The sequence below is a fragment of the Trichomycterus rosablanca genome, chromosome 1, assembly GCF_030014385.1.
Source record: "Trichomycterus rosablanca isolate fTriRos1 chromosome 1, fTriRos1.hap1, whole genome shotgun sequence".
Taxonomy (NCBI): domain Eukaryota; kingdom Metazoa; phylum Chordata; class Actinopteri; order Siluriformes; family Trichomycteridae; genus Trichomycterus; species Trichomycterus rosablanca.
The window spans coordinates 79,249,716-79,274,040 of record NC_085988.1 but is presented as its reverse complement, the minus strand read 5'-3'; the positions used below and the strand labels follow the sequence as shown (position 1 = coordinate 79,274,040).

At 41.2% G+C, this 24,325-nt stretch overlaps 2 protein-coding genes across 5 annotated transcripts; one reads left to right on the top strand and one right to left on the bottom strand.

Moving 5' to 3' along the window:
* Positions 1–1,068: 1,068 nt before the first annotated feature.
* srr (serine racemase) lies at positions 1,069–11,550 on the bottom strand. 2 transcript variants are annotated; one of them, XM_062996467.1, is made up of 7 exons: positions 11,475–11,550; positions 7,617–7,798; positions 6,877–7,067; positions 5,589–5,719; positions 5,279–5,427; positions 5,027–5,116; positions 1,069–1,379 (listed from the first exon to the last, which is right to left on the bottom strand). In XM_062996467.1, the coding sequence occupies exons 2-7, from the start codon at positions 7,792–7,794 to the stop codon at positions 1,138–1,140; spliced, it is 981 nt and encodes a 326-aa protein (XP_062852537.1). In that variant the 5' UTR covers positions 7,795–7,798; positions 11,475–11,550; the 3' UTR covers positions 1,069–1,137. The 2 variants fall into 2 exon arrangements, with proteins under 2 accessions (XP_062852537.1, XP_062852538.1); XM_062996468.1 differs by lacking the exon at positions 11,475–11,550 and adding an exon at positions 10,934–11,054.
* trmu (tRNA 5-methylaminomethyl-2-thiouridylate methyltransferase) lies at positions 11,315–23,945 on the top strand. Of its 3 annotated transcripts, none has more exons than XM_062996465.1 (11): positions 11,315–11,375; positions 13,144–13,309; positions 15,227–15,333; positions 15,412–15,534; positions 17,454–17,626; positions 18,720–18,773; positions 18,860–18,926; positions 20,243–20,343; positions 20,435–20,579; positions 22,039–22,121; positions 22,825–23,945. In XM_062996465.1, the coding sequence occupies exons 2-11, from the start codon at positions 13,167–13,169 to the stop codon at positions 22,942–22,944; spliced, it is 1,116 nt and encodes a 371-aa protein (XP_062852535.1). In that variant the 5' UTR covers positions 11,315–11,375; positions 13,144–13,166; the 3' UTR covers positions 22,945–23,945. The 3 variants fall into 3 exon arrangements, with proteins under 3 accessions (XP_062852535.1, XP_062852534.1, XP_062852536.1); XM_062996464.1 differs by lacking the exon at positions 11,315–11,375 and adding an exon at positions 11,638–11,801; XM_062996466.1 differs by lacking the exon at positions 11,315–11,375 and adding an exon at positions 13,611–13,782 and having other exon boundaries at positions 13,260–13,309.
* The last annotated feature ends 380 nt before the right edge of the window (positions 23,946–24,325 follow it).

Genomic DNA, 24,325 nt, shown 5'->3' with positions numbered 1-24,325 from the left:
TATATGGGCAAAGGTACTGGGACACCCCTACTAATTATTGAGTTCAAATATTTCAAACACACTCAGTTCTATCAGATGTATCAAATCAGTTCTGTAAAATAATTAAATGCCACCAAATATGTGGCAACAGTTTAGAAAAAGCAATTTCTCTTGCTCTCAGTATGAGTTTAATGTGTAGAAACCATACAGACCCTGACTCTAACCCTCTTAAAATCCATTGAGATGATTTGAAATGATTGCTAGCAACAAAGAAAAGTAGCATCTTGGCTTTGGGTGCTCAAGTAGCACACTGGTAAAAACTACACTTGCCCACTGCCCCAGAGATCTGGGGTTCGAATATCACTGGTGCTATCAGCCGGTCGGGCATCTACACAAACATGATTGGCCAATGTCCGGGGAATCGGTGGCCGAACAGCCTAGCCACTGAGAGGTGCATATGTCAGTGCGCTCTTAGTGCAGATCCCTAGCCCAAATAAAAATAGGAGGGTTGCATAAGGAATGGGCAACTGGCGTGAAACGGTGCCATGTCGTGTATGTTTCACATTCACTGTGGCTACCTCTAAATATGGAAGCAGCCGTATGATCATGGTTGTTAAACGTCAATTTTTTTAGAATGTAATTTCTTGGTAAATAAAATTAGTACATCGCTATATTTATGTTTTTATGACATGTAATGTGCCAGGTGCTCGGGTGGTGCAGCAGACTATTACGTTAGGCCACCACGGGTGCGAACCTGGATCTTGGTGGTGCTATTGGCCAGCTGGGTGTCATCGAAATTCTATATTAGTTAGACTTTTAAAATACAGGCTGTCTAAATCAGATATATTGAAGCATTTAATAAATCCATTTTGTCATGTAAGGCATTTAGGTGGCGCAGCGATGTATTAAGATCACCCACCACCTCTAAAATCCAGATTCAAAATAACAGCTGTGCTATTGACCGGCTGGGCATCTACGCAGACATGACAGGCCGAAGCCCTGTGATGGATTGGTGCCCTGTCCAGGGTGTGTTAATGCCTTGTGCCCAATGACTCCAGACGGTTAATGGAAATAAAATGAAACATAACGTATCTGTACTGATGTTCTTTATTCACAGCGTGACTATGTGTGTTTAAACCGTCCCAGTCTATGCATGGGTTAATCAGGGAAGTTGCTCAGCTCGTCTTTGCTGATGTTTCCTCCACTCAGGATAACCACCACATTTTTGCCAGCTACATCAGGTATTCGGTTGTTAACAAGAGCAGCAAAAGCAGCAGATCCTGAGGGCTCTACCACCAAACCAGCTCTGTACAGCGTGGAAACGGCAGCCTTGATTTCCTCATCGGTTACCAGCACAATCCCCTCTACATACATCTGACACATGGCATATGGCAGCGCCCCTGAGAAACATCACAAACATAAACACAGCATGTGAGGATCCTAACAGCTACAACATAAATACGAGGGTACTTTAAAAAGTTTCCACACTTTTTTAAACTCTACTTATTAAGAATTTCAAAAACAAATCACATCACTCTTCTACATCGTCACCTTCTGATGCATTTTTCCAGCGTCGTACCAACTTTTTAATGCCATCAGTAAACAATGTGTTTGGTTGAGCGTGTAGCCACTGATGCACCGCTGCTTTCACATAAAAATATTCTTCCCCTTAAAGCTTCTTTAAGTGTGTCCAAAAAAGTGGAAATCGGATGGGGCTAAATCCGGACTATAAGCTCTCTCAGTCTCTCAGACCAATTACTACTCCTCCCACCCTCACCGCTTCCAACCAAAATATAAAAGGGCAGAAACTTTTTGAAGTACATTACTGCAATTATTTAATCAAACAGTCCTTATGTTTATACTGGTAGACTCATAATTCTATCACAGTGTACGTCTGCTTGTCACTGGGTTGGTATATTTAAAGTGTTTTGTGCCTTTGGTTTGAAAAGCTTTAAGTACTCGGGTGCTGCAGTGGTGAAACACGCTAGCCCACCAGTGCCGACATCTCAAGCTCGCAAGTTCAAATTTTAGCTCTGATAACATGGTCAACGACTGACTAGTCCGAAGGTGGGAATGCCGGAGGGATTCCTCATAACTGCTGCAATTACGACCTCTCCTGGCTGACCAAGGACACCTGCACAATGAGACGGGGGATAATGGAGATCAGTGCATGACTCGGATCAGTGTGTGATACGGATCACTATATGAACCCGGCTCTTGCATGTGGAAAGCAGTAGTTGGCTATTGCACAAGTGTCTGGGGGGTGTTAGTTCTAGCCTTTCTTTGTCAAGAATGGAGTACTGCAGCAGTAGAGGTTAAAATACAAATCGGGTAACTAAATATGACTAGATTGGGAAAAATTGAGGGGGAAAATGCATTAAAAATACATGAAATGCAGCTGATTAGCCATTTAAAGAAATGTCTGACTTTATTTCAAGCTTCTATGATTTGAAGACAATTGCTCTCACTGTGGTTTGGTCCTAGAGTCCTAGAGTTGTAGACAAATGTTTTTAAAAATAATAAATAGTATTTGAATAACTTCTATAAATACAGTGTATCACAAAAGTGAGTACACCCCTCACATTTCTGCAGATATTTAAGTATATCTTTTCATGGGACAACACTGACAAAATGACACTTTGACACAATGAAAAGTAGTCTGTGTGCAGCTTATATAACAGTGTCAATTTATTCTTCCCTCAAAATAACTCAATATACAGCCATTAATGTCTAAACCACCGGCAACAAAAGTGAGTACACCCCTAAGAGACTACACCCCTAAATGTCCAAATTGAGCACTGCTTGTCATTTTCCCTCCAAAATGTCATGTGATTTGTTAGTGTTACTAGGTCTCAGGTGTGCATAGGGAGCAGGTGTGTTCAATTTAGTAGTACAGCTCTCACACTCTCTCATACTGGTCACTGAAAGTTCCAACTTGGCACCTCATGGCAAAGAACTCTCTGAGGATCTTAAAAGACGAATTGTTGCGCTACATGAAGATGGCCAAGGCTACAAGAAGATTGCCAACACCCTGAAACTGAGCTGCAGCACAGTGGCCAAGATCATCCAGCGTTTTAAAAGAGCAGGGTCCACTCAGAACAGACCTCGCGTTGGTCGTCCAAAGAAGCTGAGTGCACGTGCTCAGCGTCACATCCAACTGCTGTCTTTGAAAGATAGGCGCAGGAGTGCTGTCAGCATTGCTGCAGAGATTGAAAAGGTTGGGGGTCAGCCTGTCAGTGCTCAGACCATACGCTGCACACTACATCAAATTGGTCTGCATGGCTGTCACCCCAGAAGGAAGCCTCTTCTGAAGTCTCTACACAAGAAAGCCCACAAACAGTTTGCTGAAGACATGTCAACAAAGGACATGGATTACTGGAACCATGTCCTATGGTCTGATGAGACCAAGATTAATTTGTTTGGTTCAGATGGTCTCAAGCATGTGTGGCGGCAATCAGGTGAGGAGTACAAAGATAAGTGTGTCATGCCTACAGTCAAGCATGGTGGTGGGAATGCCATGGTCTGGGGCTGCATGGGTGCAGCAGGTGTTGGGGAGTTACATTTCATTGAGGGACACATGAACTCCAATATGTACTGTGAAATACTGAAGCAGAGCATGATCCCCTCTCTCCGGAAACTGGGTCGCAGGGCAGTGTTCCAGCATGATAATGACCCCAAACACACCTCTAAGACGACCACTGCTTTATTGAAGAGGCTGAGGGTAAAGGTGATGGACTGGCCAAGCATGTCTCCAGACCTAAACCCAATAGAACATCTTTGGGGCATCCTCAAGCGGAAGGTGGAGGAGTGCAAAGTCTCAAATATCCGCCAGCTCCGTGATGTCGTCATGGAGGAGTGGAAAAGCATTCCAGTGGCAACCTGTGAAGCTCTGGTAAACTCCATGCCCAGGAGAGTTAAGGCAGTTCTGGGAAATAATGGTGGCCACACAAAATATTGACACTTCAGGAACTTTCACTAAGGGGTGTACTCACTTTTGTTGCCGGTGGTTTAGACATTAATGGCTGTATATTGAGTTATTTTGAGGGAAGAATAAATTGACACTGTTATATAAGCTGCACACAGACTACTTTTCATTGTGTCAAAGTGTCATTTTGTCAGTGTTGTCCCATGAAAAGATATACTTAAATATCTGCAGAAATGTGAGGGGTGTACTCACTTTTGTGATACACTGTACATAGAATTAGAATAACTATAATAACTAGTTTCTTAGCCCTGGAATTTTTAAATCAGTGGTATTGTGTTCCTGTAGAAACTTTAATGGCTTAAATTCACTGTTTGAGGGGTCAGTTTAGGATGAGTGAGATTTACGCAGAGCTGAAATCAAGCCTGGCTGAATTAGCTTATCCATTTAATGCGGCTAATTGGTTGACAAAGTAATCAAGGGGTATTTACTAATCATATTTTATATATTAAGGTGTAAAAATATTCGTATTATCTTTAATAAATTTTATAAATATTTTAATAAAATCTTTAATAAAAAAAAATCACTTTTTTACAGTTTTTCCACTTTTTTAGGAAATATCGTTTTTTTTGAAAAAAATAAATAATTAAATAAATAAATGAATTGTGCTTTTTTTATGCCTTTTCTCCTTATTTTCCTCCCAATTTGTCTTCCGCTGCTAAGGGATACCCGATTGCATCCGAGGAGAGCACGCCTCTTCCAACACGTGCACAGCCCTCTTCTTCTCGCCCCTGCATTCTGCACAGGCGACTCTTCCGTCAATCAGGGTCCTTACACAGCGTATGAAGACCCACCCACCCACACACAGTCCGGTCCCCACCCTGCAGATACGGTGGCCAATTAGTATCTGCTGCAGGCACTGCCAATTATGCCCGCCAGATGGCGCTCAGCCGACCGGTGGCAATGCCGAGTTTCGAACCGAGGAGTTCAGAACCTCGGTGCTGGTGTGCTAGCGGAATATCTCTCTAATAGCGGAATGGCTCTCTAATAAACTCTTTCCTATTCCTGTTCATCCTCATCACTTAAGTTTGTTGATTTAGTATCACTTTAGTGTTTAATGTTTACCTGCAAATGGTGGTGCAAGGCCGGAGGCGATGCTCTTGGCATCCATGCCAACAGGCTTCTTCTCAATAAAGCTTCTGTACATGGTGCATGCTGTTAAACATAAAATAAAAACATTCAACCATAGGAATGACTAACACTGGAATGATGTGCAAATGAACTTCAAGGGTAAAACATCCACTCACATCTAATTCAGCCCTAATTAACGTAGCCACTAGAATGAATTGATATTGAGCTCAGTAATTAAGTGTTTACCTCCTTCAGGCTCGACTCCATAGATTCTTGTGCCTTTACAGCCTGAAAGCTTAACAGCAGCTGCCACTCCAGCCAGTAAACCCCCTCCACCACAGCACACCACCACCACATCTGGATTAGGAAGAACCTCCAGGATCTCAAAACCCAGACTGCACTCACAAACAGTGAGAGGAAACAAATATTCGATTACTTTTGTTTTTATTTTAATACTTTTCGTACATGTATCCACTTATCCAACATAATACTCATGATATTCATTCATTCTTCCTGCCGGGTCAGGATTTCTAAAACATGATAACATTTGCAGTACCTGGCATGACCTGAAATGAGATCAAGATCATTGTAGGAATGAAGAAAGGTCATGTTTTCCTCCTGAACACATCGATTCACTTCATCCATGAGATTCACTGTCGGCACTCGAACAACGTCAATACCAAAACTCTGCAGGCGATAATAATTAATAATAATTAATACAAGCAAATGTGCATTTAATTGTGTTAAAAGTGGGCAGGTTTGAATACTTGGGGTCGATTGTACAAAGTAAAAGAGAGTGTGGTAGAGATGTGAAGAAGAGAGTGCAGGCAGAGTGGTGTAGAGTGGCAATAAAAAGATATCTGTCAGAGTGAAAGGGACAGTTTACAAGACAGTAGTGAAGCCTGCTTTGTTGTACAGGTCGGGACTTTGCTGTTGGTCAGACTGACTAAAAGACAGGAGAGGAAGCGAGAGGTGGCAGAAATAAAGATGCTGAGATTCTTATTAGGATTAATGAAGGCGGACAGGATTAGGATGGAGTTTATTAGAGTGACAGCGCAGGTAGGATGTTTTGGAGATGACGTTAGGAAGAAGAGATTGAGATGGTTTGAGCATGTGCAGAGGAGCGTCTGTGTTTGTCATATGTACTGTACATATACAGTGTACAGTACAACAATCTATGCATATCCCAGCTTGTTCGGAAGCTGAGGTCAGAGCGCAGGGTCAGCCAATATACGGCACCTCTGGAGCAGACAGGGTTAAGGGCCTTGCTCAGGGGCCCAACCTTTCAGTTAATAGCCCAAAGCTCTACCTACGCTACTAAGCTACTACTGCCCTACCAGAAGGTTTATGGATGTAAAAACTAACTGCCCCCTTCTAATTTCCTCTGTTATTCTGCATTTGTCACACTGAATAATTTGAGCTCATTATTTCAAACATGAATTTAACTTCTTGTAATTTTGTAATAAGCTTTTTTCATTTATGTGAAGAACAAAATAATCCAACACCCCAATCCTAAAATAAATCCACCCTCCACCCACCCCCTGGGTTACATATAAGTTTCTTGTGACTGCTTATCTTTGATGGTGATGCTATGCTAAATTTGCTCACTGGTTACTTGTGCAATTCCTTTCTGCAAGGATAATATTGCAAATATAGGCAGTGGTAGCTTAGTAGTTAAGATACTGCACCAATACTGTACTAGTAATCAGAAGGTTGTCGGTTCAAGCCCCACCATTGTCAAGTTGCCACTACTGGGCCCCTGAGCAAGGTCTTTAACCCTCAATTGTTTGAACTGTGAATAATAATAGCGCTAAATGCCACAGATGTAAATTGGTGCATCTTACTTGTATTAGCTGAGATCTGGAAATGGGGGCAGTGTCAGGCATCACCACTTTGCCTTTGGTTCCATAGTGCTTAGAGGCATAGGCAAATGACTTCCCATAATTCCCAGCAGACATTGTGACAAAATTACCTCCGTTGGACTGCTGGACTTTGTTGGCGAACTGATTCGCTACACCTCTGATTTTAAACGACCCTGTTGAAAAAGGAATCAAAGGATTGCACAATAATGACTATATAACTAAAATTATATTGAATTATTGGTCAAAATTATTTAGACAGTTCGAAAAATGAGTTTAGCTGCACTTTTTAATTTTACATCAACAAAAATGTCCTTTGTTTTACTGTCTAAATCTATAATTCAACATAACAAACAGACTGTTGGTTTGCTTAATCTAACACTAAAAATAATGCACTCATTAACACTTGCAATGTATTGGCGTCCTGTCTGGGATGTGTAACTGCATTGCGCCCAGTGATTCCAGTGAAACTGGACCCCAAAAAAAAAACCAAACTCCCCACGAAAAATTAATGAAAATTATTGTTTTATGTCTAGTTTATAATTTCTTGATGTTTTGTTCTAGTTTAAAATATAAGAAGCTTATTTGATCTTCAAGAACAAAACATTTTGTCTGCACCCCTTTTGGTAAAAAAAAAATTATAAAAACTATAATAAGAATAATAATAACAGAAATGAATACTGCATTTGTTTTGCAGTCGAACATGCATTCTAAAAAAGTCCAACCAGTCATCTGCATGTTTTCTAACTTCAGGAGAACATCACAGGACACTTTGAGTGGCAGTGTGGTCTGACTCCAGGGAATCACAGGGGTTTTATTCACTCCCAGCGGGCTGCTGTTGACCATCTCCTGGGCTTTTTTAAGCATCTCAAAGGTCACACTTTTAGCTAACTGGTCCTCCATTTCTCTGATGACAAAGAAAAATCATTAATACATCCCAAATATGCGATGAAATAAACAATAATCCACAAAAATATGATCAATCACAATACTATTAAATTACAAAGTGGGACTCCAGCAAACCACAGTGAGAGACATTATCTCCAAACTGTACATTTAGACCAGTAGTAAACCCTGGCATGTACATTTCATTTAAAAATAGACATTTAAATGCCACAGAGAATATGTCGAGTGTTACCACCCACACTTAATCTACAGTTGCAATCAGAACTAATCTAAACTAAGAATTTATTTTTTTGCAGAGCTAGATTTTGCTTTAAATAAGGTCTTTATCAGTTAGTTTAGTGATACAGGAAAATGAAGAAATAAACCCCAGTGTTACTGCAAAAGACTGTGTCAAAAATGTGTCAGCTGCAACCAGTAGAAGATCAACAAACAACCGAGGACTACATGGCCGGATCACACCAGAAGAAATTTGGATAGGATTGGAGTTTTCTGGTACACAGTGACATGAACTGAATAATTAAAACTGGGACTGTCTGGCCATATGGATCATCGGTTTGTCTGGTGTAAGAATGATGAAGCTTATAGCCAGAAGAATATTAACCCTATAGTTAGACATGAGTGTCAGAACGAAGTGCTGATGTGGGAATGTTGTTCCACTGCAAGAACTGACTGGTATCATGGAATTATAGAAATACCAAGCTATTTTTGAGAATGAGTGTTATTCCTTCTGTGGTGAACCTTGAGGATAAATAAATTCTGCATTGGCCGTCTCAGTCTCCCGATTTAAATCCTAGAGAAAATATTTGTTGGGATTTAAAGAAAGCAGTTTCAGCATAAAACTCATCAAACCTCAATGAGCTGGAAGCTTCTGCATCAGAAGAATGGGTGAGGAACCAATAAGATTGGTGTCAGAAGCTTGTTAGCACTTACCAAAGTTATTAAGGCAAAAGTATGTTTCACCAGGTACTGAACCCTGGGATTGAATAATAGTGCACATTGACATTTGTCGAGAACTAGATGTTTTAAATTGCTTGTATGTATCAATAGATATTAATGATATATTATTACAGTGTATCACAAAAGTGAGTACACCCCTCACATTTCTGCAAATATTTCATTATATCTTTTCATGGGACAACACTATAAAAATAAAACTTGGATATAACTTAGAGTAGTCAGTGTACAACTTGTATAGTAGTGTAGATTTACTGTCTTCTGAAAATAACTCAACACACAGCCATTAATGTCTAAATGGCTGGCAACATAAGTGAGTACACCCCACAGTGAACATGTCCAAATTGTGCCCAAAGTGTCAATATTTTGTGTGACCACCATTATTATCCAGCACTGCCTTAACCCTCCTGGGCATGGAATTCACCAGAGCTGCACAGGTCGCTACTGGAATCCTCTTCTACTCCTCCATGATGACATCACGGAGCTGGTGGATGTTAGACACCTTGAACTCCTCCACCTTCCACTTGAGGATGCGACACAGGTGCTCAATTGGGTTTAGTCCATCACCTTTACCTTCAGCTTCCTCAGCAAGGCAGTTGTCATCTTGGAGGTTGTGTTTGGGGTCGTTATCCTGTTGGAAAACTGCCATGAGGCCCAGTTTTCGAAGGGAGGGGATCATGCTCTGTTTCAGAATGTCACAGTACATGTTGAAATTCATGTTTCCCTCAATGAACTGCAGCTCCCCAGTGCCAGCAACACTCATGCAGCCCAAGACCATGATGCTACCACCACCATGCTTGACTGTAGGCAAGATACAGTTGTCTTGGTACTTCTCGCCAGGGCGCCGCCACACATGCTGGACACCATCTGAGCCAAACAAGTTTATCTTGGTCTCGTCAGACCACAGGGCATTCCAGTAATCCATGTTCTTGGACTGCTTGTCTTCAGCAAACTGTTTGCTGGCTTTCTTGTGCGTCAGCTTCCTTCTGGGATGACGACCATGCAGACCGAGTTGATGCAGTGTGCGGCGTATGGTCTGAGCACTGACAGGCTGACCTCCCACGTCTTCAACCTCTGCAGCAATGCTGGCAGCACTCATGTGTCTATTTTTTAAAGCCAACCTCTGGATATGACGCTGAACACGTGGACTCAACTTCTTTGGTCGACCCTGGCGAAGCCTGTTCCGAGTGGAACCTGTCCTGGAAAACCGCTGTATGACCTTGGCCACCATGCTGTAGCTCAGTTTCAGGGTGTTAGCAATCTTCTTATAGCCCAGGCCATCTTTGTGGAGAGCAACAATTCTATTTCTCACATCCTCAGAGAGTTCTTTGCCATGAGGTGCCATGTTGAATATCCAGTGGCCAGTATGAGAGAATTGTACTCAAAACACCAGATTTAACAGCCCTGCTCCCCATTTACACCTGGGACCTTGATACATGACACCAGGGAGGGACAACGACACATTTGGGCACAATTTGGACATGTTCACTGTGGGGTGTACTCACTTATGTTGCCAGCTGTTTAGACATTAATGGCTGTGTGTTGAGTTATTTTCAGAAGACAGTAAATCTACACTGCTATACAAGCTGTACACTGACTACTCTAAGTTATATCCAAGTTTCATGTCTATAGTGTTGTCCAATGAAAAGATATAATGAAATATTTGCAGAAATGTGAGGGGTGTACTCACTTTTGTGATACACTGTATATGTTAACTAAGAGTTCTTGTTGTATATTTCCAATCAATTCTATACACGTCACCATATTACATTTTCATATTACATGACATCCGTTGGACTGCTGGACTTTGTTGGCGAACTGATTCACTACGCCTCTGATTCTAAACGACCCTGTTGCAAAAGGAATCAAAGGAATTATATTCCATTATACTAAAATTATATTCAATAATTGGTCAAAATTATTGTATCAATAGATATTATTTCTCTGTTTACTGAGAGTTCTTGTTGTATATTTCCAATCAATTCTATACATTTTCAGTTAAACAGGGTTGAATATTTCCAAGCGCATTCCAATATTATTACAATAACACAAGTCTACTTAACTATAGCATGATTTTCATTTATAGTTAAATCTCTTAAAAAGGCTTTGTTATCTAATCTAATAGCATTATGAGTCGTAAATACTACCACAGTTTGAAGCCATTTTATTGCTTTAGACTCACCTGAAATCCCAGAAAGCTATAAGAAAGGTCTGCAGCTGGAGTCTGTGGTAAAAGTTCCAGTTCCGAACCCTGTGGGTGGGTTGGTGGCAACATTTTTCTCTATAAATTGCACAACTTTCTTTTCTTCTGTGTAGAACACAGGCACATTGGTCTCTGGAGATTTTATTTGCAATAAGTAAAAGAGAAAATTAAACTTTGCCAAGTTGGCAGAAAGGAAAGAAGAAAAAAAACAGCCAAGTTGGCAAAGTTTACATTTCTCTTTTACTCATTGCAAACAAAATCTCCAGTGACCTGTGTGCCTGTGTTTCAGACAGAAGAACAGAAAGCTGAATGATCACTGTGTGTAGAGGAAAATGCTGTCAGGTTGTGATGTTGCCCCCCAGCACCCACAGGGTTCGGAACTGGAACTTTTCCCACAGACTCCAGCTGCAGACCTCATACTGTATGTAAACACAATGTTATGACCAATATGAATGTAACAGATTTGCGACGCTGTACATGTTATGTGAGATCGTATATGTTAAGTAATATGAGTACAAACCTGTTTACGACTTTAATACACCGCAGCGTGGAGGTTTGTGTGTTTGCTGGAACTCACTTCAGCTGCACAGTGAGGGTGTGAGCGAACAGGAACTGGTTCATTCTCGGTTCGGTTTCCACTCGGACAGTGTTTACAGTAGGACTATTGCACATGGCGGCGCACTGTAGGAGAACATGACACTTGGGTTACTTGAGTGTTTTTGACTGTAATAGAAGAACTTTAAACCGAGGATTGGTATGAAAGTAATGGCTGCAGTCAGACATGTGGTGTGTGCCATGTCCGGTGGGGTGGACAGTTCTGTCTCTGCTCTGCTGCTCAAACGCAGAGGTGAGAAACTAACTCACCATCAATAACACACATCCACCTGATTATAAACACTCATACACACACAATCATGTTAAGATCCATGATAGGAACGTACAGTTTTAATCAATATATGATTATACATTTATTAGGATTTTAACATCATGTTTTACACACTTTGGTTACATTCATGACAGGACAGGTGATCTGGTCACACAAGATTAATCAGTTCTAGTTTTTTATTATCACAAGTCATGGACAGTTTAGTATCTGCAATTCACCTCACTTGCACGTCTTTGGACTGTGGAAGGAAACCGGAGCATCCGGAGGAAACCCACACAGAAAGGACCCAGGACCTTCTTGCTGTAAGGCGACAGTGCTACCCACCCAGCCACCGTAATTATTACTATTAGTAGTAGTAGTATTACACACTATATTGACGGGCGGCACGGTGGGTAGCACTGTCGCCTCACAGCAAGAAGGTCCTGGGTTTGATCCCCAGGTGGGGCGGTCCGGGTCCTTTCTGTGTGGAGTTTGCATGTTCTCCCCGTGTCCACATGGGTTTTCATTCCGGTGCTCCGGTTTCCTCCCACAGTCCAAAGACATGCAAGTGAGGTGAATTGGAGACACTAAATTGTCCATGACTGTGTTTGATATAAACTTGTGAACTGATGAATCTTGTGTAATGAGCAACTACCGTTCCTGTCATGAATGTAACCAAAAGTGTAAAACATGACGTTAAAATCCTAATAGACACACTATATTGCTTATAGGATGTGGACACGTGACCATGAGCTTGGTGGACATCCCAATTCAAAACCAAATGGTATTAAAATAAGAGTGATCTCTATTAAGTCAACTGGAGTTTCTTTAAACCGAGCTTTTCTTAATGTCAAAGAGCTTGCTTTGTGCACAGGGGAGCAGTCATGCTTTAACGGTGAAGGGACTTCCCTAAACGGTTGCTGCAAGGTTAGCAAACATATAATTTCCTTTGTAGAATTAAGGTACTGCACATCTGGGTTTGATCCTTGCCTCTATTAACTGTCTTTCTAGGCTTCCTTCAAGGTACTCTGGTTTTCTCACCTTTTAAATGTGTGTAGAATGTGGATTGGTGGCTTTAAACCACCTGTAAACTGACCCTAGTGTGTGTGAATTAATGGCCGTGTGTGTGCGTGTTTCGCCCTGTGATGGATTAGTGCCCAGTCCAAAGTGGATTTTTGATCCTCTTCTTACAGGCTCTTTATACAGCTGATTGTTCTGTATACCAGCTATGCATTTAAAAAACGTGCTGATATAATTTTTTGTAACACTGCTAATATTTTGTCATATCAACTGTTCCCATAGTGCATCTTTTTCCATCCCTCAGGTTACCAGGTGACAGGAGTTTTTATGAAGAACTGGGACTCTCTGGATGAACGAGGGGTTTGTAACTCAGAGACAGACTGTGAAGATGCCTATAGAGTGTGCAGGCTGCTGGACATTCCCTTTCATCAGGTCTCTTATGTCAAGGAGTACTGGCATGAAGTGTTTAGGTACAATACTGCACTGACATTTTCATAACAGCATTTTGTTTAGATTTGATTTGCAACCCCAGTTTACAGAAAAGTTGGGGCATTTTATAGAATGCAGTAAAAAGAAGAATCTGATTGGTTTTCTCATTATTTTTATGTAACTAACAAAAAAGATTTTTAGTATTTTCATTGATCAACTTTATTGTATTTTGTAATAGTAAACAAACTAGAATTTGTTTTGCAATACTCTCAAAAATGTTGGGACAAATGTGTTAATCCCTGTCTTCCATCACATTCCCTATTAATGAGACTTTTCTTTTAGGAACCGACACTAATTATTGCAGTTTGCAAGTGGGATCTTTGTCCACTTGTGCTTGATACCAGACTTCAGCTGCTCAGTGCTTGCCGTTGTCTGAGTCTCCTCTTCGTGCTTCACCATACATTTAATAAGTGACAAATCTGGACTGCAGGCAGGCCAGTCATGCACACGCACGGTGTGTTTACAAAGCCATGCTATTGTACACATTCCAGACTTTAATTCAAGGATGTTTTTTTATATAATCAGTTAATAATTTTACTTACTGTAGGACATACATTCATACATTCATTTCTGTTTTACCATTTATTCTGGTCAGGGTCGCTGTGGGTCTGATTTATTGTGCGAAAGGCAGGAAACAACCAGATAGGTTCATCACAGTCCATCACAGGGCAGACACACACACACACACACACACACACACACACACTACATGCAAACTCCCACAGAAAGGACCCTGTGGCCACCACACTGCACCACTGTGCTGCCCTACTGTAGGACAAAACAATTATATATATATAAATATAAATATATATATATATATACTGTATATATACACACACCGATCAGCAATAACATTAAAACCACCTCCTTGTTTCTACACTCACTGTCCATTTTATCAGCTACACTTCCCATATAGAAGCACTTTGTAGTTCTACAATTACTGACTGTAGTCCATCTGTTTCTCTGCATGCTTTGTTAGCTCCCTATAATATAATGTCCATTTGATCAGCTCCACTTACCATAAGCACTTTATAGTTCTACAATTACTGACTGTAGTCCATCTGTTTCTCTAAATACTTTTTTAACCTGCTTTCACCCTGTTCTTCAATGGTCAGGACCACCACAGGACCACTACAGAGCAGGTATTATTTAGGTGGTGGATCATTCTCAGCACTGCAGTCACACTGACATGGTGGTGCTGTGTTGGTGTGTGTTGTGCTGGTATGAGCGGATCAGACACAGCAGCGCTGCTGGAGTTTTTAAACACCTCACTGTCACTGCTGGACTGAGAATAATCCACCAACCAAAAAAATATCCAGCCCTGTGGTCAGCGTCCTGTGACCCCTAATGAAGGTCTAGAAGATGACCGACTCAAACAGCAGCAATAGATGAGCGATCGTCTCTGACTTTACATCTACAAGATGGACCAACTAAGTAGGAGTGTCTAATAGAGTGGACAGTGAGTGGACACGGTATTTTAAAACTCCAGGTCTGCTGTGTCTGATCCACTCATACCAGCACAACACACACTAACACAGCACCACCATGTCAGTGTCACTGCAGTGCTGATCCACCACCTAAATAATACCTGCTCTGGTGGTCCTGTGGGGGTCCTGACCATTGAAGAACAGGGTGAAAGCAGGTTAAAAATGTATTTAGAGAAACAGATGGACTACAGTCAGTAATTGTAGAACTATAAAGTGCTTATGGTAAGTGGAGCTGATCAAATGGACATTATATTATATATATAATACATAAAAAACAAACGGTACACTATATGGTCAAAATATGTTTATGAGCAGGTTTGGTTTGTGTATCCCTGCAGAAGAACCATTAACTTAATAACATACACAGTTTAATAAATAAATATTTTCCCACTGTCTACATTCTTTCTCCAGTAATCTACTTGTAGAGTACCAGAAGGGCAGAACACCGAATCCAGACATCATGTGCAACAAATACATCAAGTTTAAACACTTCTATGAGTACGCAGTCAATATTCTGGGTAAATCTGCACACATTCATTCTTTCTATCATTGTGGTCAGTGTTGGCAGTTGTTACATCTATTCTGCTTGTATCTAGGAGCTGATGCCATGGCAACCGGTCACTATGCTCGGACGTCTCAGGAGGACGATGAGGTTTTCCAGCAGAGACACACGTCGAAACCTCGGTCTCTCTTCAGAGATCGCTTTGAGATTAGAAACCGTTAGTATCAATTCAGTAAAAGTGGCATGCTGGAAATATGAAGCTTTAAATTTACTGAACTACACACTTTGAGTTACATTCATGACAGGACAGGTAGTTACTGGTTACACAAGATTCATCAGTTCAAGTCTTTTAATGTCAAACACAGTCAATTTTGTATCTTTAATTCACCTCACTTGCACATCTTTGGACTGTGGGAGGAAACCGGAGCTCCCGCAGGAAACCCACTCAGACACGGGGAGAACATGCAAACTCCACACAAAAATAATCCTGATCACTCCACCTGGGAATTGAACACAGGACCTTCTTGCTGTGAGGCGACAGTGCTACCCACCGAGCCACTGTGAGCCACTTGATTTTTTTTCAGACAGGATGTCTTATTAAAGACATTAAAAGATTGTTTGACTGTGCAGCTTGGGTGGTACAGCGGTCTGTTACTCTAGCCCACCACCTAAGTTCGAATCTCAGCGGTGTTGATGACTGATATCGAACACAGTCATGGACAATTTTGTATCTCCAATTCACCTCACTTGCACATCTTTGGACTGTGGGAGGAAACCGGAGCACCCGGAGGAAACCCACGCGGACACGGGGAGAACATGCAAACTCCACACAGAAAGGACGACAGTGCTACCCACTTAGCCACTGTGCCACCCTGGTTTTGGTTGTAAGCACTAAAGATGACTTAAATCATTTTTTAAATAATCAATTGATAATTTTACTTCATTTTTTAAAAACATATTGTTTGTATAGTTTTGTAATTGCCTTGGAAAGCACAAAATTACTGTAGAACATTCAGTCATTCATTCATTTCTGTTTTACCTCCGCTTTATTCTGGTCAGGGACACTGATTCATGTGGGTCTGATTCATTGTGGAAAAGGCAGGACACACCTCGGACAGGTTGCCAGTCCTTCGCAGGGCAGAAACACACACACAGGGCACTTTTAGTAGCTCCAGTTGGCCTGAAGCACTAAAGATTATGGTTGCGTACAGGCTATAACGTGCTAGTCAGGAGGATTGTAAACATGATGGTTTGCATTTGTGTTTCTAAATGCTGTTTACTTAAAATTTTAGTCATCACAATCTCTTGATACTTCCTGCTCTTATTTGCAATTATAAAGGTATTGTGGGGGGTGCGGAATTCAGAGTGCAAGCAATAGAGGAATAGGAGTGGGGAACTGGTAATAACGAGATTGGGACAAAATGTACAAAAGGTCCAAGGGTTTGAATACTTTCTGAATACACTGTATATATAGTTATTTATTACAGTCATTTGATTAGATCCATTAAGACAAGAGATGTAACGATACACTCTACCTACGATGCAATGCGATTCACAATACTGGGTTCACGATACGATTATTTCCCGATTTTTTTTAAACAAAATTAAATTGAAGACAGATTATGACAAAGTGTCCTTTTATTATTTCTGTTTAAAAAATACAATAAAATACTGTATTAGTTCTTATCTTTTATTTATCTAAATAATGAATGTCCTTTTATTTTTAAGGTAGGTACAAACTGTGCAAAACAATGTTGCACATTTCCCTTTCTGTGTAAAAAAAAAACTGAAATGAAATAAATCCCACATTAAATAAATAAATGAATAATACAAATAAAGAAAGTATCCTCACATAAATAAATTTGGCTGGAAAATTTAACCCTGTAGTGACGTCAACCAGGCGAGGTGAATAGCGCCAGTGGCCTCTGCTGTTTAAAGTGAATATCGGTTCATTATACATGTAAACTGATTTGAATCGTTACACATGTGAATCGAATTTTAACTGTCTTGTGGTGCATCGTTACATCCCTAATTAAGACGTAATTAATGAATTGACCTGCTTATAAAAGTTGTTTGTTTTTGTAATGTTTTATTCTGTTGGACTAAATTCTGTGATTTGAATTGTATTATTTCTAGCTGTGAGGTTGTATCAAGGTGCAGATCTTATCAAGGACCAAACCTTCTTTCTCAGTCAAATCTCCCAGGATGCACTGCGCCGAACCATCTTCCCACTGGCCGGATTGACTAAAGATTTCATAAAAAAGATGGCTGCCGAGGCTGGTTTTCATCATGTACTAAAGAAGAAAGAGGTATGATGGCATGAATTCTATAATTGACATGAACTTTGGTTGCAGTGAACAATGTAGAAAAACTCTTAATGAAACAGCTTAGACTGGATTGTGAGTAGAAAAGAGACAATGCCCTATAAACAAATAAATTAAAACATTTTGAAAAACAATTTTTTGATCATTTCGGGTATAGCAGGTATTCAGGTTGTGCAACGGTCCAGAATTTAATCTCTGTGGTTCTTTTGGCCGGCCAGGCGCCTACACAGGCGTCATCGATTAGCGCCCTGTTCAGGATAAAGTGGTTAATGAAAATAAAATGAAAGAAAGTAAACGTCTGATAAAAAGCAAGTACAGCAGAGTGGAAAAGTGTACTAACAGTGAAACCTGGTGGTGGAGGTGTAATAGTGTGAGGGAGCTTTTTTCATTAGTAGCCCTATTTTCCCTATTTTTGTTCTTAAAAGGGGTTCTCCCCAATTTTATCCCAGTCTAGTCAAACCCAATGACCCAATTGCATTTTGCTTTATTTACTGCTGCAGACATCCATCCCCCGACACGTGTGCAGTAGCCGACCGTTTTTTATCACTTGTCACCCTGATCTGCATTATCCTGCGTCTTTCTGCAGGCGCCATCGATCAGCAAGCAGAGGTCCTAATTGCAGCACGAATAATGAATTCCCTCCAGCGTTTCCATCCCTGGATGAGCCAATCACTGTCCATATAGGTGTCAGGCCTGCTGACAGCAGAGCTGAGATTGAGTTGTCAGCTCTGGTGTGCTAGTGTGTTTTAGTTCATGTCTAGAGGCCCTGCAAAGTGTCTGATTCTGATTTCAAACAGTTCTGTGGGGAAAAAAAACAGCAGGCTAAAGTTTATTCACAGCTAAATAAGACACTAATATTAAATTATAGAAAATACGTAGTTGAATTATGCCACATGTGGTGCAACCTGTAATTAAGTTACTTTTCATTCATGTTTGGTTTGATAATCAAACCCATTCAGCATGACAAGTAAACAATGACAAGCAATCTGAAAGAGCATAATTATTTTTTACTGTGTTCTGTGACTTTAATCGACACTGTTTCTGTCCTCATTTATACACACTGTACTGTCTTATATAGAGTATGGGAATCTGCTTCATCGGGGAGAGACATTTTGAGGATTTTATCCTCCAGGTATTTACATTAATACACACCACAGACTGAGATGCTCTTATATAACCTGATGCCACGTTACTAAAGGGTGATTTTTTTTCTTATAGTATTTGGAACCCAAATCTGGACATTTCGTCTCCATTGAAGATGGGAAGATAATGGGGGAACATAAAGGTATTTTACTGTTGTTAGATATTCTAAGTGTTCATATACTTATGGTGCTGGACTTTACCGTTAAGTGACCTTGTCTCTTGTCTGAGTGCTTTCCCTGTATGGGATTCACGGAGTTCTTTCTTCCCTGATCTACGTCTATAGAAGGGACGTATGTGTAGTTGAATTTAGGCTGCACCTAACAACTGTCATGTATTGTATCGTATTTTATAGGGCTTTACTTTTAATTTCTCCTGATTTGGCGTAGCTAATTAGCCATCCGCTGCTGGGGATCCCACTTGCGTTCAAGGAGTTACCTGCTCCATGCCCCCTCTGATGCGTGTGCAGTCCCTCGATCCCTTCTTTTTTGCCCATGTCTCGGTGAATTTGCACATGAGGCTCATTCACTTCTGCACAGGCGCCTCGGTCTGCTAACCAGGGTCCGTACACAGCGTTTAAAGACCCCACCCACTTAGTCCGGTCTTTTTCCACACAGCAGCCAACTGTGCCCGCTGGATGGCGCCCATCCGACCAGAAGCAGAGCCGTGATTTAAACCAGGGTGCTCAGAATCTCAGCACTGGTGTGCTAGCAAAATATCCCGTGTCTCCATGGTGGTGGGCTACATACTGATCAGATATAAAAACATTATTGGCAGTTTTATAAAGCATAGACAGGCTGTTAGGTAGCTGGTTGAAGTCATTATATTTATGAGTGTTGTTTTTTTGTAGAATAAATATACACAGATTAGGCATAACATTATGACCACCTTCCTAATATTGTGTTGGTCCCCCTTTTGCTGCCAAAACAGCCCTGCAACTGTGATGCACTGTGTATTCTGACACCTTTCTATCAGAACCATAATTAATTTCTTCAGCAATTTGAGCTACAGTAGCTCGTCTGTTGGATTGGACCACACGGGCCAGCCTTCACTCCCCACGTGCATCAGTGAGCCTTGGCCCCCCATGACCCTGTCACCGGTTTAACACTGTTCCTCCCTTGGACCACTTTTGGTAGATACTGACCGAGTCGTCTAGCCATCACAATTTAGCCCTTGTTAAACTCGCTCAAATCCTCTCGCTCGCCCATTTTTCCTGCTTCTAACACATCAAGTTTGAGGGTAAAATGTTCACTTGCTGCCTAATATATCCCACCCACTAACAGGTGCCGTGATGAAGAGATAATCAGTGTTATTCACTTCACCTGTCAGTGATCATAATGTCATGCCTGGTTGGTGTATTTCATAAGGGAAAAATATCTTATTAGTGCTTTGTCAGATGTAATGATCAGGCCATAGTTCATCCTGGATGCACTCGGACCAATCGTTTGTGTTCCCACACAGGTTGGTTCACGTTTACATTGGGACAGAGAGCTCGCATAGGAGGACAGAAAGACGCTTGGTTTGTGGTGGATAAAGATGTTGCAACTGGAGACATTTTCGTCGTGAGTTACACATGAATTAATGTTCAAATACGTTTTTATTTACAGCTGAAACATTTGTATCTGATCTGAAGCTCGGTACATTTTTTTTCAGTGTCCAACTACAAACCACCCAGCACTGTTACGAGATACAGTGGGGACGGATCGGTTCCACTGGATAAGTGAAGAACCTCCTGCTGAACTGGTGCGCACTCAGATGATGGAGTGTCACTTCAGATTCATTCACCAGATGCCTTTAAGTACGTTTCCTCACTCTACATGTAGTAGTATGTACTGGCCAACACCACACTTGTGTTTTGGTACCGTCCCCTTCACCTTATTAGGTCTGAAAATGTACCTTGTATTTATTGCAGGTCCTTGTATTTATTACAGTTTTACACTTAGGTAGTGCTATATACTAGCCCACCACTGCTGGGATTTGGATTTGAATATCAGTGGTGCTATTGGTCAGCTGGGCATCTATACAGACATGATTGGCTATGTCTGTGTGAGGAAAGGGGGTGACCAAAGCCCTGTGATGGATTGGTGCCCTGTTTAGGGTATTCCTGTCTTGCTCCCAGTGTTCTTCTGTGGAACCGGGCCCACAGCAGCCCTGACCAAGATAAAACAATTGATAAAAAAAGTTATGCAGTGCCCATTATTCCCCTGGTCTATACATTATTAGTCGTTACTCATTTAAAAAAATGTAAACGGTAAGCAGTAGTAGTTCTAGGTAGCTCTAGCAGTATTGTCTAGGATCGTAGACCAGTATTTAATAGATTGCTGGTTCAAGATCCACCTTAGCCAAGTTGCCACTGTTGAGCCCCTGAGCAAGGCCCTTAACCCTCAATCACTCAGATTGTATTCTGACACAATTGTAAGTCGCTTCGGTAAATCGTTTGGTAAATTCTGTAAATATAAAACCATCGTAGCTAATTGAGCACATGCTGATTTGATTAAAATATATAGAAGTACTTTATTTATCCGAAGTTCTGAAAAAAACGTGTGGTGCAACTTGGACACATCTTCAGTGATGAACCCAGGGTCATAGGGTGTTTCGGGTCTTAGATCATCAGACACCCTCACCTGGGCTCACAGCGGCTCTTCCACCCATTCCTTTTACAGTCCTCCGTGAGCTCCAGATATTCTTTTGCTCATAGGCCTCCTCCATACGGTCTTCCCAGGGGACAGTGAGCTCCACTAACACCATCTGCTTAGAAGAATCTGATAATAAGACCAAATCTGGCCTGAGTGACTTCCTTGCAAAGCGTTGTGGGAACCTCAACATCCCAGTTGAGGACCTGGGCTCAGGTTGCCGTCTTTCTCCAGCTTTGACAAAGGCAACGTTATGCCTTGTATGGAGCTGCTGTTTGTCAACAGCCTCCTGAGCCCGCCACTTTCTCCCAGTGCGCACTGTGATGCCTGTAGAAGATACTCTACTGAAGGGGACAATTTGGGTGCTACAGTAGCAAACATCAGTGATAATAATTAAGAAGCTTAAAATGACCAGAAATGTAATGAACCTGAGCACACATCTGTATTTGAGGATGTAGGGTGGATAATTAAAGAGGTCATAGTTCGGCAAACTGTCACAAAGTTTATTTGAGAATTGAATTGTAATTGTGTACACTTGTGTACACTTGATTGCAATGTGCCAGTCATTCTGAAGCTGACTGTATTTGTATGAGGATGTAATATTATTGTGTGTTTTTGTCATAGCTCCATGCTCTGTCACTCTGAATCTGGATGGATCAGTGTGGATAACAGCAAAGTATCCACTAAGAGCACTCACACCTGGACAGGTAAACTAAACCTATAACAATAAGTGGTACTGACATTTGTACTGTCTACAATACACCGATCAGCCATAACATTAAAACCACCTCCTTGTTTCTTCACTCACTGTCCATTTTATCAGCTCCACTTACCATATAGAAGCACTTTGTAGTTCTACAATTACTGACTGTAGTCCATCTGTTTCACTACATACATTTTTGGCCTGCTTTCACCCTGTTCTTTAATGGTCAGGACCCTTACAGGAGCACCACAGAGCAGGTATTATTTAGGTGGTGGATCATTCTCAGCACTGCAGTGACACTGACATGGTGGTGGTGTGTTGTGCTGGTATGAGTGGATCAGACACAGCAGCGCTGCTGGAGTTTTTAAATACCGTGTCCACTCAGTGTCCACTCTATTAGACACTCCTACCTAGTTGGTCCACCTTGTAGATGTAAAGTCAGAGATGATCGCTCATCTATTGCTGCTGTTTGAGTTGTTCATCTTCTAGACCTTCATCAGTGGTCACAGGACGCTGCCCACGGGGCGCTGTTGGCTGGATATTTTTGGTTGGTGGATTATTCTCAGTCCAGCAGTGACAGTGAGGTGTTTAAAAAGCTGATTCACCCTGACAACTATTCCATAACAGAGGCCATCAGAAATTAGACAGATACTTTTTCACACCACTGTTTATACGATCTGAATAATTCACCCTTTTATCGTTTGCAGTTTGCAGTGTTGTATAAAGGGGACGAGTGTCTGGGCAGTGGAAAGATTATTCAGCTGGGTCCCAGTGAGCACACGATACAGAGGAGCCGCACTCAGCTCCCACGTGATCCTGCTGGCTGAAGTGCAGCACCTCAAACAGCACCTACACTACCTCCTCCAGACTCGGCTGCATGGATATGATGCACAGCTCAGAGATTTTAGTGAAGGGTAGAACCTCAGGATGGATTTTGACATGTTCATGGACTATCAAAATGGTTATTTAAAGCTGCTGAAAATAGAATCTGTAAATTATAAAGAATTTTAAGAGCACTGATGAGTAGGAATACATTTTAGGACTGTTATGCATCTTAAAAGTTCACATGTACATATAAGATCTTTTAAATAAAAAGAAATGTACATTTTTAATTGACTGCCTAAATGATGATCCCCATTACCAGTTCTGGGCTGAATAGTGTTATTCCTCTATCTGCTTATTTTTTTACCACAAAACATGCCAGTAGTTGGGTTGTTAACTCCCGGCTTGTCCTAAATGTAAGCAGGTGTAAATGAATGAGTTTTTTTATGCCTTACCACGAACTGAATTCCTGTCCAGCGTTTATTCCCACAATTTGAGTTAGATTAGATATACAACAGATCCTGATTTTGAGAGATGAAAACCTGTTCACAAAAGTATTTACACCCTTCATTCAATACATTGTAAAAGCACTTTTAATAGCAATTACAGCAGCAAGTTCTCTGGTATACCTGGATTGAAGCTGTTTATCCCAGTATTCATGGCAGAAGAGTTTCCTCTTAAGTTCTGTTGCATTGGAAGGCTGGTGTCTATGAACTGCCATCTTCAGGTCTCGCCTCAAATGTTTGATGGGCTTTAAGGTCGGGCTTTGGCTGAGCCACTCAAGGACATTCGGTGACTTATCCCAAAGCCACTGCAGTGTTGTTTTGTCTGTATGCTTTGGGTCACTATTGCGTGGAAAGGTCAATTGTGACCCTACTCTTTCTTGCCCTACAATGGACTTCCTGTCCACTGATAAACCTTGTGTAATGAGTAACTACCGTTCCTGTCATAATTGTTACCAAATGTAAAACATGATGTTAAAATCCTAATAAATAAACCAACAACAGAACAGAAAAGAAATTGGGGTTCGAGTTTATTCCTCGGTGGTCTTCTCTCTATTGGCCACTAAAGGACGCGCCAAGCACAACTAGCGCATCTCAGTGGCGCAAAAACTAGATCTAATGCCTGGAAGTCTAGTGTAACAAACCATACATGCTTGTTTGTTTATTAGGATTTTAACGTCATGTTTTACACTTTTGGTTACATTCATGACAAACAGTAGTTACTCATTACACAAGATTCATCAGTTCACAAGGTTATATCAAACAGTCATGGACAATTCAGTATCTCCAATTCACCTCACTTGCATGTCTTTGGACTGTGGGAGGAAACCGTAGCCACACAGAAAGGACCCGAACCCAGGACCTTCTTGCTGTGAGGCGACAG

Bases quoted from the DNA above. Each gene is read 5' to 3' on its own strand.
- srr (XM_062996467.1), bottom strand. From the start codon at position 7,794: ATGGAGGACCAGTTAGCTAAAAGTGTGACCTTTGAGATGCTTAAAAAA. The intron at 7,068-7,616 runs GTTGGACTTTTT...CTTTTTCAACAG, and splicing joins AGAAAACATGCAGATGACTG to GGTCGTTTAAAATCAGAGGT. The intron at 5,428-5,588 runs GTACTGCAAATG...TTGTGAGTGCAG, and splicing joins CTCATTTCAGGTCATGCCAG to TCTGGGTTTTGAGATCCTGG.
- trmu (XM_062996464.1), top strand. From the start codon at position 11,711: ATGAAAGTAATGGCTGCAGTCAGACATGTGGTGTGTGCCATGTCCGGT. The intron at 11,802-13,143 runs GTGAGAAACTAA...TCCATCCCTCAG, and splicing joins TCTGCTGCTCAAACGCAGAG to GTTACCAGGTGACAGGAGTT. The intron at 18,774-18,859 runs GTATTTACATTA...TTTTTCTTATAG, and splicing joins TTGAGGATTTTATCCTCCAG to TATTTGGAACCCAAATCTGG.